This window comes from Mustelus asterias, chromosome 14 (genome assembly GCF_964213995.1).
Source record: "Mustelus asterias chromosome 14, sMusAst1.hap1.1, whole genome shotgun sequence".
NCBI classification, from domain to species: Eukaryota; Metazoa; Chordata; class Chondrichthyes; order Carcharhiniformes; family Triakidae; genus Mustelus; species Mustelus asterias.
This window is the reverse complement of record NC_135814.1, coordinates 35,862,776-35,878,513: the sequence shown is the minus strand read 5'-3', so window position 1 is coordinate 35,878,513 and position 15,738 is coordinate 35,862,776. Positions and strand designations below refer to the sequence as shown.

The window sequence follows — 15,738 nt, the reverse complement described above, 5'->3', positions numbered from 1 at the left end:
GCGATCGATGGGGATGGAGAGGGTCCCACTGCAACTCTGCACTTTGGATCAGTGACGGAGGGAGGGAACGGCTGATCGGGGTGGCGGGCGGTGGGGGGTTGTGGAGAAAGGGGGATGTGTGTGTGTTGGCCTGTCAGGGGATTTGGGGCTGTGGGCGGCAGGGTGTCGAATCTGCTGCAGGGTCGGGGGGGGGGGGGGGGTGGTGGGGGGGATCAAGGCAGGCCGGGGGAGGGGGTGGTGTTCGGGCTGGCCTGGACATGTGAAGCCAGTGATTGGATGGTGGGGGGGGGGGCGGGTGTCGCACGGCCAGCGATGCGGGTTTGCGGGTCTGGCCAGCGATCAGGCTGGCCAGAGATCGTGAGGCCGACAGTGCAGGGCTACTCCGCATGCGTCAAACGTGGCGCTGACAGATCGGAGCATGCGCAGTGGCCCGCTCAGCGCTATGCTGCTGGCCTCTCCAACGGGAATAGGCCCTGCCCACTGATTTTTAATGAGATTCACACTTGGGCACTCTGTGATGCACAGAGTGTGGGAGATTCATTTTGAAAATCCCGCTGAAAAAAGTGTGGGATTTACTCCAGTTTTTGTGTGAATTCGACACTTAGAATTTTTGGGGGGAGAATTCCACCCCTGCGCTTTGTTCAGATCAATAGGTGAGGTTTTAACTCTTTTAAAAGCCACCCGCTTGCACAGGGTTAAATGTGGCCCTTTATGTCAGCAGCTGAGAGGTGTGGCAGACAGCAGCCGAGCCCGAGTTAACCTGACAAGACTAGAGTGATGAGTGTCTGGTTGAGAAATTAGCTGGTCTTCACTTCAATAAATAACTTGTGATTGAATCGACAGAGAAATGGTAAGCATGTCATCAATTGTAATGGCAGCTCAGCAACTATTGTTCAGAAAGGAAGGTGTTGAACAGTCAATAGGAGAAGATAAATGACATTCACTCAGAATTTCTCCCATGAATATGCACTCTTCCTTGGAAATAGAAGCTATTGTACAAGGACAGGTATTTGTCATTATCGAGAAAATATATTATTAGTGGCCAGTATAGCTTTTACAATCTCAAACTTGTCCTTTATTGCTTTGATGTCTGGCTTCTCAACTTTAATTTAGTTAATTATCTCAAATCTTGAAGATAGAAACATTGACAAATCGAGGAGTTTGGTATTTCTATACTAGGTCTACATACTGTCTGACTTTACACGTTGTACCTCCATAAAATCTCTCCATATCCCTTAATTCATGGAATCATACAATCCGTACAGGACAGAAGGAGGCCATTCATCCCATCGAGTCTGTACCGACCACAATCCCACCCCAGACCCTATTCCCGTAACCTCAAGTGTTTACCCTGCTAATCCTCCTGACACTAGGGTCAATTTAGCATTGCCAACAACCTACCCGCACATCTTTGGATTGTGGGAGGAAACCAGAGCACCCGGAGGAAACTCACGCAGACACAGGGAGAACATGCAAATTTCACATAGACTGTGATTCGAGCCTAGAATTGAACCTGGGACCCTGGCGCTGTGAGGCAGAAGTGCTAACTGTGCCGCCCAAATGTCCATACTTGTTTCCTCTCTGAACACTTGTTAGGAGTTAACAAATAAAAAGGAAACTGCTGCATTAAGATGCAAACATCTGTGATTTTTTTTCAGCATTGACATCATTTTTTAAACAACAAAAATCAAAAATGTGAATAATCAGAAAGCCAAACTGATGTCTCTGTTGTATCATTAGACAATATGAGGGACTGTTATTGTGTGGAGGTGGTGGTACAGTGGTATTGTCCCTGGACGAGTAATACTCTGGAGACCTGGGTTCAAATCCCATCATGCCTGATGTGAATTTAATATAAAAATCTGGAATTTAAAGTGCAAATGACCATGTTGCTAAAATCTGCCATCCTTGCCATCTGGCTGACATGTGACTCCAGATCCACAGCAATGTGGGTGACTCATCAATGCCCTCCAAAATGGCCGAACAAGCAATGGACCATATGGGCAGATGCCATGAATGAGTAAAAAACCCCTCTCAAATAGAACATTGGGGAGAAAGTTGAAGACCCATGTCTCCCCCAATTTTTGCTTTGTTCATTCATGGGATGTGGGCACTGCTGGCTAGGCCAGCATTTATTGTCCACTGCTAATTGTCCTTGAGAAGCTGGTAGTGAGCTACCTTCCTGAACCACTGGAGTTCATGGGGTGTAGGTACACCCACAGTGCTGCCAGGGAGGGAATTCCAGGATTTTGACCCAGTTGCAGCGAAGGAATGACAATATATTCCCAAGTCATGAATGTGTATGGTTTAGCGGCAATGTTCCCATGTGTATGCTGCCCTTGTCCTTCTAAAATCTAGATGGTAGTGGTCATGGATTTGGATTCTTTCTAGGGAAGCTTGGTGAGTCCCTGCAATGCATCTTGTAGCTGGTACACACTGCTGTCACTGTGTGTCGGTAGTGGAGGTAGTGAATATTTGTGGATGGGTTGCTAATCAAGCGGGCTGCTTTGTCCTGAATGGTGTCAAGCTTCTTGAGTGTTGTTGGAGCTGCACCCATCCAGGCAAGTCGGGAGTATTCTATCACACTCCTTCCTGAATTGTGCCTTGTAAATGGTGGACAGGCTTTGGGGAGTCAGGAGGCGAGTTACTTGCGACATAATTCCTAGCCTCTGACCTGATCTTGTAGCCACAGTATTTATATTTGTTTATTGATTTATTTATTAGTGTTACAAGTAAGCTTACACGAACACTGCAATGAGGTTACTGTGAAAATCCCCTACTTGCCACACCCTGGCACTTGTTCAGGTACACTGAGGGAGAATTTAGCATGGCCAATGCACAAAACCAGGACATCTTTCAGACTGTGGGAGGAAACCAGAGCACCCAGAGGAAACCCACGCAGACTCCACACAGACAGTGACCCAAGCTGTGAATCAAACCCAGGTTCCTGGCGCTGTAAGGCATCAGTGCTAACCAGTGCCATCACGCCGCCCCTTATAATGGTTAGTTCAGTTACGTTTCTGGTCAATGGTAACCCCCAGATGTTGATCGTGAAGGATTCAACAATAGTAATTCCATTGAATATCAAGAGGCAATGGTTAGATTTTCTCTTGTTGGAGATGGTCATTACCTGGTACTTGTGTGATGTAAATATTACTTGCCACTTGCCAGCCCAAGCCTGGATATTGTCCAGGTCTTACAGCATTTGGACAAGGACTGTTTCAATATCTGGGAGGTCACGACTGGTGCTGAACATTGTGCAGTCATCAGCAAACATCCCCACTTTAGACCTTATGATGAAAGGAAGGTCGTTGATGAAACAGCTGAAGATGGTTGGGCCTAGGACACTATCCTGAGGAACTCTTGCAAGAGATATCCCTCATGGGAGGTTGGGATGTCCCTCATGAGAGGTCCCTCATGGGAGGTTAGTTAGGAAGGTTCAGTCGCTGGGTATACATGGGGAGGTAGTAAATTGGATTAGTCACTGGCTCAATGGAAGAAGCCAGAGAGTGGTTGTGGAGGATTGCTTCTCTGAGTGGAGGCCTGTGACTAGTGGTGTGCTGCTGAGGCCGAATTTAGAGTATTGTGTACAGTTTTGGTCACCTAGTTACAGGAAGGATGTAAATAAGGTTGAAAGAGTGCAGAGAAGGTTCACAAGGATGTTGCCGGGACTTGAGAAGCTGAGTTACAGAGAGAGATTGAATAGGTTGGGACTTTATTCCCTGGAGCGTAAAAGAATGAGGGGAGATTTGGTAGAGGTGTATAAGATTTTGATGGGTATAGATAGAGTGAATGCAAGCAGGCTTTTTCCGCTGAGGCTAGGGGAAAAAAAACCCAGAGGGCATGGGAGAAAGGAGAAAAGTTTAAAGTGAATATTAGGGGTGGCTTCTTCACGCAGAGAGTGGTGGGAGTGTGGAATGAACTGCCGGATAATGAACTCATGTCCAAGTTTTAAGAAAAACTTGGACAGGCTCATGGATGAGGGGGGTGTGGAGGGATATGGTCCAAGTGCAGGTCAGTGGGACTAGGCATAAAATGGTTCGGCACAGACAAGAAGGGCCAAAAGGCCTGTTTCTGAGCTGTAATTTTCTATGGTTCTATGTCCTGAAACTGAGATGATTGCCCTTAAACAACCACAACTATCTTTCACTGATTCCAGCAGCAGAGAGTTTCCCCCTGATTCCCATTGATTCCAGCTTTGCCAGAGCTTATTGATGTCACGCTTGGTCAAATGCTGCTTTAATGTCAGGGGCAGTCACTCTCACCTCACCTCTGGAGTTCAGCTTTTTTGTCCATCTTTGTACTAAGGCTGTAATGAGATCAGGAGCTGAGTGACCCTGGTTGAACTAAAACTGAACATCAGTGAGCAGGTTATTGCTAAGTAAGTGCCACTGGATAACACTGTTAATGACCATTTCCATCACTTTACTGATGATTGAGAGTAGTCTGATGGAGTGGTAACTGGCCGATTGCATTTGTCCTGCTTTTCATGTAAAGAATATATTGCATCCATAAAGTGAATAAAGAGTTACTCAACAATGCCAAGGACAATAGATGATCATTTCATCATTAGACACTTCAGAGGTTGCCACCTCTGTGTCATTGCACACCAGTCTAGATAAAACAAAATAGATACTTATTTTGAATGAGATTACTTGGAAAAGATTATCCTTGCTATCTTCAATCCCTGCATCTAAATAAATGGTCCGAGGCCCACGTGACATTTAAATTATTCTGCCAGTGAACTAAATAGACATCAGACAGCTCACCGTGCAGTCAAGACGATTCAAAGATTCAGCTACTGTGATGCCAGTAGCAGTCCTCAGATAAGTGGATAAAATTGGAAGTTTGACAATTGGGAAGAGGGGAGACCAGGAACAGGAAGAAGTGTGGCTGAGTTGGAAAGGGATGTAGTCATAGTGGGAGGAAAATCGTGGATCGGAAGAGAGATTAGTGATCGATGGTGATCAGCGAAGGATGAAGCCAGGATAAAGGGGGAGCACTCCTGTCCCATTCAGCTCCAAATTCAGCTGCATCCTTTTTGTAAAAAAAACATTTAACTTGGTGATAGCCCCCTTTAGACCCATCTGCTGGGCCATGAGGCAAACTGATCTAGCACAGGCAGCCTCAGATAGATATCAGGCTCATTATTTGCAAGTGCAATGGAATTTTAACTAAGAAGAAATGTTCAGTACAAATGGGGTCGGAATGTATATTGGGAGGGAGCGCAAAATGGATGGGAGTGCATCGGCCACTTGTTATATACCAAGGACACTAAAGAATGCATGGGTGTGCGGCAGGTAACCAATGCGATTCTGTCCCTTTTGCACAATTGTTAAGTTGTACCCTCATGTATTGTCTGCAATAGTAAAGTGCAAATATTAACTGGAGATATCCCTATTTCGACACAGACTGTAAGGAAAACATTTAAACTCGCAGCATTGAACATGAATTGGCTTATGATTTTTACTGTTTACTTACCGTACAATTTCCAGTCAGTAATTGGTGCCGCTGCGACTCCACATTTGAAGATTCTGTCAGTGGAACTAAGAATCATGGATGTGACATAGCCTCCATACGCCTGTCAAAGTAAGATAAAATCATAACACTTTTTAAAAGTTCGGTTTTTGAAATGTTTTAAGATTAAATAACCAATTTTCAAATAACTTATTTTTACATTATTACTATTGAAACCTCACTTTATTCAGATCTAAAATGTAGATTTATTTTTAAGTAACTGAAAAAAAATCAAGGACAATAGAAGTAAATTGGGGAAATTTTCAATTTTAACTTTACACATAAAATACAGAAGCAGGAGTAGGCCACTCGGCCCTTCAAGCCTGCTCTGCCATTCGATACAATCATGGCTGATCGATGCCAGCCTCAACTTCTTTTCTGTGCCATTTCCCCACAGCCCTCTACAGTGACTTAGTGTCTGACCAATCTAATACTGTCAGTTTTCTGCTCTCCTTAGTAGTGCCTCCATAATGTGCACAGTTGAATGTTTATACACACATTTTTCTTAGCTATTCAGAGGATGGAATTCAATAGTCATAGTGGTGGGCTTGTCCACTGGCTTGTGAGCCAATGGCAACCCCGCTACAGGTATATCTGGGAGACCTGTTCGGATTAAATTCCAATCCGGGTCCTGAGAGATTTCCTAATGTGGAAATATCCCACCCCAGAGACCTATTGGCCAATCAGAGGATAGCAGCAAGGCATGGACAATTTATGTGCCTGGAGACAAGCATCCAGGAAGGGCATGGGAAAAGCAGAGGAAATTGAAATGACCAGATGGAGGTATAGAGAGCCCACTGGAAGGAAAAAAAATCATCAGTCAACCTCAGGCCAACACTAATTATTTGTGCCACCTGCAGAAGGGACTTACACCTATGGATTGGTCTCTAAAGGCAGAAGCTGCTGTTCAATGCAGAAGTGACAGGCATCCTGGCCGCAGTACATCATCTCCTGAGATGGATGATGCCAAAGTAAAAAGAAAAGTTAAGCACTTGAGAGCCAAAGATGTATGAGTTAAGTTGATTGGCCATGGTGAATCACCCCTTTGTGTCAGAGGAATTAGCAGGGTAAATACTTGGGGTTACGAGGATAGGGCCTGGGTGGGATTGTGGTCAGTGCAGGCTCGATGGGCTGAATGACCACATTCTGCACTGTAGGGTTCAATGATTCTATTGATTGCATCTAATTGATTTAGTACACGATGATCACAGAGAACTGAAGCAGATGCTGCACAAATGATGAAAATTAATAATTATTATTCACAAAATAATGCGGCTCAATTATGTCAGGTAACCAGAAAAAGGCCTTTTGCACTTTATTTTGAATAAAATTGATGAAGAATTGGCTTGCGAGATTGCAATATACTGTAAGAATAAAATACTTTGCAGAATTATCATGAAATTCCAGTGTGCCAGGATGAAACTGCACTCAAATAGATTTAAATTAATAATTATTCTTTGCGGAAGTACTCTTTTGCTCTGCCAAACAAAATGGGTCAAACAATGCTGTAGGTCACAGAGCATTGGCATTCTGTGAAATTCATCTCACTGTGTTAAGACTTTTACCTTCCCATAAACACCTATTCTGTTTGCATCAATAAATGGTAATTTCAACAATGATCTGAAATAAAAAAAAGAAAAAAGTTAATTAAAATATTTAAGTTAAAAGATTTTCTGTCTTAAAGTTATAAATATTTAAGTTATCACAAATGCACCAAAGGCTGGTCTGTAATTATGGACCCCATTAAATTAACTAAACAGAATGGGATCTGAATTGAACTGAAAATCTCCAGTACACCGAAAGCTTGTATTATGCTCAATGTAGATAATTTCAGGTGGGGAGGATTTTTAAATCAAAAAGGACATCAAGTTTGGTACATGTTCCATTGCAAGCTTCTCTGCTATGACTGGTACCACAAAGATAGTCTTTTACATATCTTGCTTCTTGGTTACCAATCAGATGTCCTTCTTGGTGGAGAGTTGGTGAACTTGTATAGTCTGAACAACTTTCACTCCACAGTAAATTCATGCTCCATCAGAGCTCATGTTGACCTCCCTCCTTACAATTTATTTCTCTCTTCTCATTCTCTAACTCCCTTCCCCACATTCCAAGATTCATAGATCACACCTCATCTTTACCGTCTGCTCTGACCCTACTAGCTTCATTGTCTCAATCACAGATGAGGTCATCTCAATTCCCACGTTCTTCTAAGCAGGCGTTATGCTTTTGAAGCCCCCGAGCACAATCTTTCCTCCAAATTAATTAAAACTGCATTTTCAAATAAGCAACTCACTAGAATGTGGTCCTCCATTTACTATAGTTCAGCTATTCATTGATTCTTGGAGTTCACTTTGTCCATTAGAACTAGTTCCTGTTCTTATGACCCCCCACTAAACTGCCGACCACCCATATTTCCTTCTCGATTCCCCCCCTCCCCCAAAATCTTCATCAATTTACAAACTGCTCATAAAATCTATTGTATCTATGACACAAAGATAGGCGGAAGGGCAGGTTGTGATGAGGATATTGTGATTCTGCAATGGGATATAGGCAGATTGGGTGACTGGTGAAAGCTTGGCAAATGGAGTTTAATGTGGAGAAATGTGAGGTCATGCACTTTTGTAGGAGGAATCAAAAGGGAGATCATTATCGAAACTGAGACTGCAGGTGAGCGAAGTACAGAGGGACCTAGTTGTTCTAGTGTTTGAATCACAAAAAGCTCGCAAGAAGGTTCAACAAGTAGTTAAAAAGGCAAATGACATTTCGGCCTTTATTGCAAAGGGGTTGGAGTTTAAAAATAGGGAGGTCACATGGTCTGGAATGGGGGGGTGGGGGTGAGTTAATAGGTTGTAATGAACAAAGCATCGTAGCTGTGAGGGACAGCTCGGTGGATAGGATATTGGTATGTAGATAGGCTGGAAAATTGGGCGGGGATCCTGGATTCAGGATTCAATCCTGGACCGGGGAGCGGCCCGGGCTTGGAGGGCCGAAGGGCCTGTTCCTGTGCTGTATTGTTCTTTGTTTGTTCTTTTGTTCTTTGTTTTGTTGCAATTGTACAGGGTTTTGGTGAGGCCTCATCTGGAATACTGTTGTGGTGAACCATAGATGGTTACCACTATGGGTACTTGTACATATGTTACTCTTGTTACTGTTGGGGTTAGGGCTGGGGTGTTCCACCTGTTAGCATTGTTCTGTGGTACACTCCGTTTGGCTCCGCCTTTTTACAGGAGTATAAAGGTCACTGCTACTTCCTAGTAGCCCTTAGTCTGGGATAGTATTGTTAAGCAGTGTGCTCTATTCTTGTTGTGAATAAAAGCCTTTATTCCCGGGTACGACCTTGTCTCCCGTGTGAATCAATCGCGCATCAACTGTGTCCAGTTTTAGTCCCCTTACCTTAAAAAGGATATAGTAACAGTGGAGGCAGCGCAAAGGAGATTCCTGGAATGAGAGGGTTGTCCTAGAGAGACTAAATCTTCTGGTTCTGTATTCTTTGAAATTTAGAAGAGTGTGGAGTGATCTTATTCAAACATATAAGATCCTAGGGGGCTTGACAGGGTAGATGGTGACATGTTTTCACTAGTGGAAGAGTCTTGAACAAGGCCACACAGCTACAAGATAAAGGGCGGGTCATTTAAAACTAAGGTGTGTAGAAATTTCTTCTAGCAGATGGTGGTGGAATTCTCTGCCCCAATGGGTAGTGGAAGATGGACCATTAGAAATATTTAAAGTGGAGGTGGATGAATATTTGATAAATCAGTGAATAGAGGGCTCTGGGGAAATGGCACAGCAAAGGAGCTGAAGCCGGCACAGATCAGCCATGATCAGACCAAACGGCGGGGCAGGCTTGAAGGTGGCCTACTCCTGCTTCTATTTCTTTTGTTCTTGTATGTTGTGTTCTGTCCTTGCAAACTACCATATCATCCTCTTCAAAGTCACGGAGCACACTGACATTGTTCAACTGTAAACACATAGCTCCATGATTTCATCTCGGCAATCGTCTCTGCCACAGCACTCAAATGGCCCTAATCAAAGTGCAAATGATGTTCTTTGTGTCTCTGACCATGATGTGCTATCCCTCCCCAACCTTTCAACTTTTGACATGCCCACTTATCTGTAATACATCTTCTCTATTGCCTAACATGCTGGGATTGCTATTGTTTAGTTCTGCTCTTACTTCCAATTGAATTGAGATCATCTAACAAAGTCTCCTCGGCAGATCCCCAAGATCCTTCCTCTTGCTTACGTACACACTGTCCTTGGTGATCCCTGATCACTGCCATCAAACTGTTTGCAACCTTAACAATTTACTTGCTCCTAAGCTGAACTTTGGAGCCCACAACCTCTCCAATCCTAAGGCTGGCTAATTCCACCCCCATAATATCACTCATCTCCGTCAGTGCATCTGCCCATCTAATTCCAAAACTCTCACCTATATCATTAGGATAACTGACTAAAAGGGTATAAAAGTAAATTGTTGTTGTAGTGAAGGATGGTCACATTCGCCTGGTATATTGTATAATTCCAACAGCCAAGAAAAATGATGGTCGTGGCCCCATAGTCAAAGTTCACTCATAGGATTCCTGGCAGTCAAGTGGCACCAGTGTTAGTAACATCATTAGCAAAGTTATGCAACTCAAAATAGCAGCTTAACTTTGGACGCTAGGGGTTTGATTTTGTAAAGAGCCTAATTCTGTCCTTTAGAAAAAGCAAAACTGAAATCAACTTTCAGTTTCAGTAATAGAGTTTGTTTATTTCTTTAAGTGTAACTAAAAGTGATGATGGATAGATTCCAACACAAAACTTGTTGTTTTCAACAGCCCAATAACGGGTCTGGCCTATTTCTGAAGCATATGATGCCAAAGTTATATTTAGCGTCCTTGAGGATAAGTGTTGTCAGTGCCATGTTAATTGTAAAACTGGCAGCAAGAGAAAATTCTCTGCTTTGAGACTTCCTGACTTCTCATTCATGTCGGGATAACAATATGGGCTGGAAAAGTCAAAAGAGATCTTAGATATCGAATAACTTGGTTTCAAAATTAGTCGCTCAAATTGCACTTCACTCAACATTGATAACGTATATTTTTCATAGACTTAAGCAACTTCCTTTCTGATGAGAAATCACAACCAATAACTGCTAGAGTGGAAGTCAGTCTTTTGAACCAAAAAACATTTCTGAAAATGCATCCTGGTTGAAAGGAGCACTCAATTTATGAAGAAGTGTAAATGAAAAAGAATTGCAGGCAATGCAATGATGCCAAGTCACACATCGTCCCTTCGCATCATCAGAGGATAAAACGACATTCGCTCCTTTTAAGTTTATTTATTAGTGTCGCAAGTAGGCTTACATTAACACTGCAATGAAGTTACTGTGAAAATCCCCTAGTCGCCATAGTCCGGCGCCTGTTCGGGTCAATGCGCCTAACCAGCACGTCTTTCAGAATGTGGGAGGAAACCGGAGCACCCGGAGGAAACCCACGCAGACACGAGGAGAACGTGCAAACTCCACACAGACAGTGACCCAAGCCGGGAATCGAACCCGGGTCCCTGGCGCTGTGAAGCAGCAGTGCTAACCGCCGTGCTACCGTGCCGCCCCTTACATCTCCTTGCTTCAACAGATAACGTGTGGTTATTTTTTTAAAAATTAAAGACAGTGAGAGTCTTGATTGAAAGGCAGAAAAATAATCCATCAGATGTTTAAATACATACTGCACTGCTGTAATTTGGTCTTTGACTTCCACTGTCCCCAACCTTCGATGGATGTCCTGAAGAATTTTAAGCCCCTGAAAACCACTCCCTCGGCCATCAAAGCGAGCAATGATGACATTATCGGAGCTGACGAGTACTGATTCCCAGTCAATCCAAAACTTATCAGTAACCAACTGGCTCCCTGGGGCTCCATCACTGTAAATAGCAATACAAGAATGGTAATTATTATCGACAATCCTTCACTGTATTCAGTTTGTTATGTAAAGCATTAAGGTTTAAAACCCTGCAAAGCTGCCATAAAGAAACTGTATTATTGCTTTCTTATAAGCAACTTATATCAGCATATAATTTAGGTTGTACAAAGCTCTGTGGTGATATTTTGAGTAAGAAGTTTCACAACACCAGGTTAAAGTCCAACAGGTTTATTTGGTAGCAAAAGCCACACAAGCTTTCAGAGCTGCAAGCCCCTTCTTCAGGTGAGTGGGAATTCTGTTCACAAACAGAGCATATAAAGCATGTGAATACTTACAGCTAATCAAGTCTTAAAGGTACAAACAATGTGTGTGGAGAGAGCACCAAGACAGGTCAAAGAGATGTGTATTGTCTCCAGACAGGAGAGCCAGTGAACTTCTGCAAGTCCAGGCAAGCTGTGGGGATTACAGATAGTGTGACATGAACCCAATATCCCGGTTGAGGCCGTCCTCATGTGTGCGGAACTTGGCTATCAGTTTCTGCTCAGCAACTCTGCGCCATCGTGTGTCGTGAAGGCCGCCTTGGAGAACGCTTACCCGAATATCAGAGGCTGAATGCTCATGACCGCTGAAGTGCTCCCTAACAGGAAGAGAACAGTCTTGTCTGGTGATTGTCGAGTGGTGTTCATTCATCCGTTGTCACAGCGTCTGCATGGTTTCCCCAATGTCCCATGCCTCGGGACATCCTTTCCTGCAGCGTATCAGGTAGACAACGTTGGCCGAGTTGCAAGAGTATGTACCGAGTACCTGGTGGATGGTGTTCTCACATGAGATGATGGCATGCACAGGTTCGAACAAGACTTCTTCACCGCACAGGACCTTCAACCAATGCTATACACTAGATACATCAATGACATTTTCTTCCTTTGGACTCATGGTGAACAATCACTGAAACAACTATATGATGACATCAACAAGTTCCATCCCACCATCAGGCTCACCATGGACTACTCTCCGGAATCGGTTGCATTCTTGGACACATGCATCTCCATTAAGGACGGTCACCTCAGCACCTCACTATACCGCAAGCCCACGGATAACCTCACGATGTTCCACTTCTCCAGCTTCCACCCTAAGCACGTTAAAGAAGCCATCCCCTATCGACAAGCCCTCCGTATACACAGGATCTGCTCGGATGAGGAGGATCGCAACAGACACCTCCAGACGCTGAAAGATGCCCTCATAAGAACAGGATATGGCGCTCGACTCATCGATCAACAGTTCCGACACGCCACAGCGAAAAACCGCACCGACCTCCTCAGAAGACAAACACGGGACACGGTGGACAGAGTACCCTTCGTCGTCCAGTACTTCCCTGGAGTGGAGAAGCTACGGCATCTCCTCCAGAGCCTTCAACATGTCATTGATGAAGACAAACATCTCGCCAAGGCCATCTCCACACCCCCACTTCTTGCCTTCAAACAACCGCACAACCTCAAACAGACCATTGTCCGCAGCAAACTACCCAGCCTTCAGGAGAACAGTGACCACAACACCACACAACTCTGCCACAGCAACCTCTGCAAGACGTGCCGAATCATCGACACAGATGCCATAATCTCACGTGAGAACACTATCCACCAGGTACACGGTACATACTCTTGCAACTCGGCCAGCGTTGTCTACCTGTTACGCTGCAGGAAAGGATGTCCCGAGGCATGGGACATTGGGGAAACCATGCAGACGCTGCGACAATGGATGAATGAACACCGCTCGACAATCACAAGGCAAGACCGTTCTCTTCCTGTTGGGGAGCACTTCAGCGGTCATGAGCATTCGGCCTCTGATATTCGGGTAAGCGTTCTCCAAGGCGGCCTTCACGACACACGATGGCGCAGAGTCGCTGAGCAGAAACTGATAGCCAAGTTCCGCACACATGAGGACGGCCTCAACCGGGATATTGGGTTCATGTCACACTATCTGTAATCCCCACAGCTTGCCTGGACTTGCAGAAGTTCACTGGCTCTCCTGTCTGGAGACAATACACATCTCTTTGACCTGTCTTGGTGCTCTCTCCACTCACATTGTTTGTAACTTTAAGACTTGGTTAGTTGTAAGTATTCGCATTCCAACCATTATTCTGTAAATTGAGTTTGTGTCTTTATATGCCTTGTTTGTGAACAGAATTCACACTCACCTGAAGAAGGAGCTTAAGGCTCCGAAAGCTTGTAGCTTTTGCTACCAAATAAACCTGTTGGACTTTAACCTGGTGTTGTTAAACTTCTTACTGTGTTTACCCCAGTCCAACGCCGGCATCTCCACATCATGATATTTTGATAGCCAGGTAAAGAATATTTCTATCTACCTTAATTACAAACGGTTCAGCATATGACTTGGTGGAATAAACTATTTTCTACCTGAGATCACTGTTGGGTCAAACTGCAGCTCTGTTCACATTACTTTAAATTTTGATTTGCCTGCAGTTTAGACCTCTTCTATAAATGCACTACAGAAATGGAGGGAAGATGTCAACTTTTATTAATGTCAGCTACCTCCACATCTACCAGCCAAGGGAAAGTATTCCCAAATTTTTAAGTCTATTATTATGAGGCCGAGGGGAATCTCTGGGCTCCACAAGAATAATTTGCCCCTGGTCCCTCTGGGCTCCTCATCATTCCATCAATCTCCCTCCTACTCTCTTGACAATCATCCCTCTCCCTATTTGTCACCCAGAAGTACCTTTCTGTTTTTTAAAGTTTTAAAAATTTATATTTATTCGTCACAAGGAAGGTATAAATTAAAACTGCAATGAAGTTACTGTGAAATTCCCCTACTCACCACATTCTGGCGCCTGTTCGGGTCAATGCACCCAACCAGCACGTCTTTCAGACTGTGGGAGGAAACCGGAGTACCTGGAGGAAACCCACACAGACACAGGGAGAACGTGCAAACTCCACACAGACAGTGGCCCAAGCCAGGATTCGAACCTGGGTTCCTGGCGCTGTGAGGCAGCAGTACTAACCACGGTGCTTTCGTGCCATTGTCCTGATGCTGTGCAGGCCTGAAGCCTGTTTGGAGATCTGCAGCTCAACTGTGAAATGTTGATGAAGCTTGACCCTCAGGATGGACCAGGCCATCTGCCCGATACCAAAAGCTTTTCATCCTGGATTCAATTCTTAACTTTCTCCAGCGGGAGGAACACTCATGGGTAATTGTCAGCTGCGTCTCAGTGTAAGCACTCCCTCCTCAGAGTCAGAGGGTTGAGGCTTCAAATTCTACTCCAGACTCTTGGAACTCAAAATCTAGGCTGACACTCCAGTGCAGTACTGAGGGAGTACTGTACGATTGGTCGGGCTGTCTCTGGCAACTTTTCTATAAAGTATTTATAATATTCTATCATGAACAGGGCAAGCAATGCTTTGGCTCCTTACTAAATCAGATTAGGCCCGAATTACGCAGTGCTAATCACGCACTGCCAGGGTGTCAGGTGGGCACTGCCAGATGGGCACTGCCCAGTCCTGTCCCCGACCACCCGGGGGCTCAATTGTGGATGATTGCAGTCCGGAACGTGCCTGATGCACCAGTGCGGATTGTTCGGGTATTCTTGCCATTATTCCACTTCGGGTCTTTTGGGGGAAATTCCACCCCAAGTCTACTGAAAGATGAGAAACTGATGCTGAAAAGAGCGATAGATGCATGTCAAAATGCAGAGGTTGTGAAATGTCAGCTGGAGCAGACGTATGGTAGAGCAGACCAGGAGATACATTATGATGAGAGATTGTGCAGTTCAAAAGATCCGAGCAATCACAAAGGGCAGGAGGCAAATACCATAGAGTGCAGCATGCATGGGAAAAGGATTGTCTGGCATGGGGAAAGCAGTGTTTTAAGTGCCAGAAGCTGAATCGTTTCACCCACAAATGCTTGGCGAGAAAAAAAACAGGCTAATACAGATGGCCACTGGGAAGATGTCAGCAAATGAGTCTGATGAAGAACTATACATGGTAAAGCAGGTTGGGTCAGTTAAGTCTATAGCTGAGAAATGGTTTGTGACTGTTACCATGATGATCACAGATGGAAAGTATCAAGTAAACAAGAAGTGTCAGATAGATACAGGCGTGCAGGCGTGTCATGCAACAGATCTATGTGAAGTAACTCAACATGGCGATCTGAAAATGAAGCCATCAAAAGTTAGATTGAGGTTACATGATGGCATGATATCCATATCAAAAGGACAAATTAATCTAACAGCCCAGTGCAATGGGAGCAAGGAAGATATAGACTTCCATATCACAACAGATGAGAAGCAAGTCTAAAGCTTGGATTA

At 44.4% G+C, this 15,738-nt stretch overlaps 1 protein-coding gene across 1 annotated transcript in view; it reads right to left on the bottom strand.

The window, feature by feature from the left end:
- dpp10 (dipeptidyl peptidase like 10) overlaps positions 1–15,738 on the bottom strand; it is an 837,745-nt gene that overhangs the window by 11,437 nt on the left and 810,570 nt on the right. The window contains exons 20-22 of the mRNA XM_078229163.1: positions 11,224–11,418; positions 7,083–7,137; positions 5,482–5,581 (exon numbers count right to left, since the gene is read on the bottom strand). Coding sequence (XP_078085289.1) covers positions 5,482–5,581; positions 7,083–7,137; positions 11,224–11,418 — 350 coding nt within the window. The remainder of the gene's footprint in view (positions 1–5,481; positions 5,582–7,082; positions 7,138–11,223; positions 11,419–15,738) is intronic.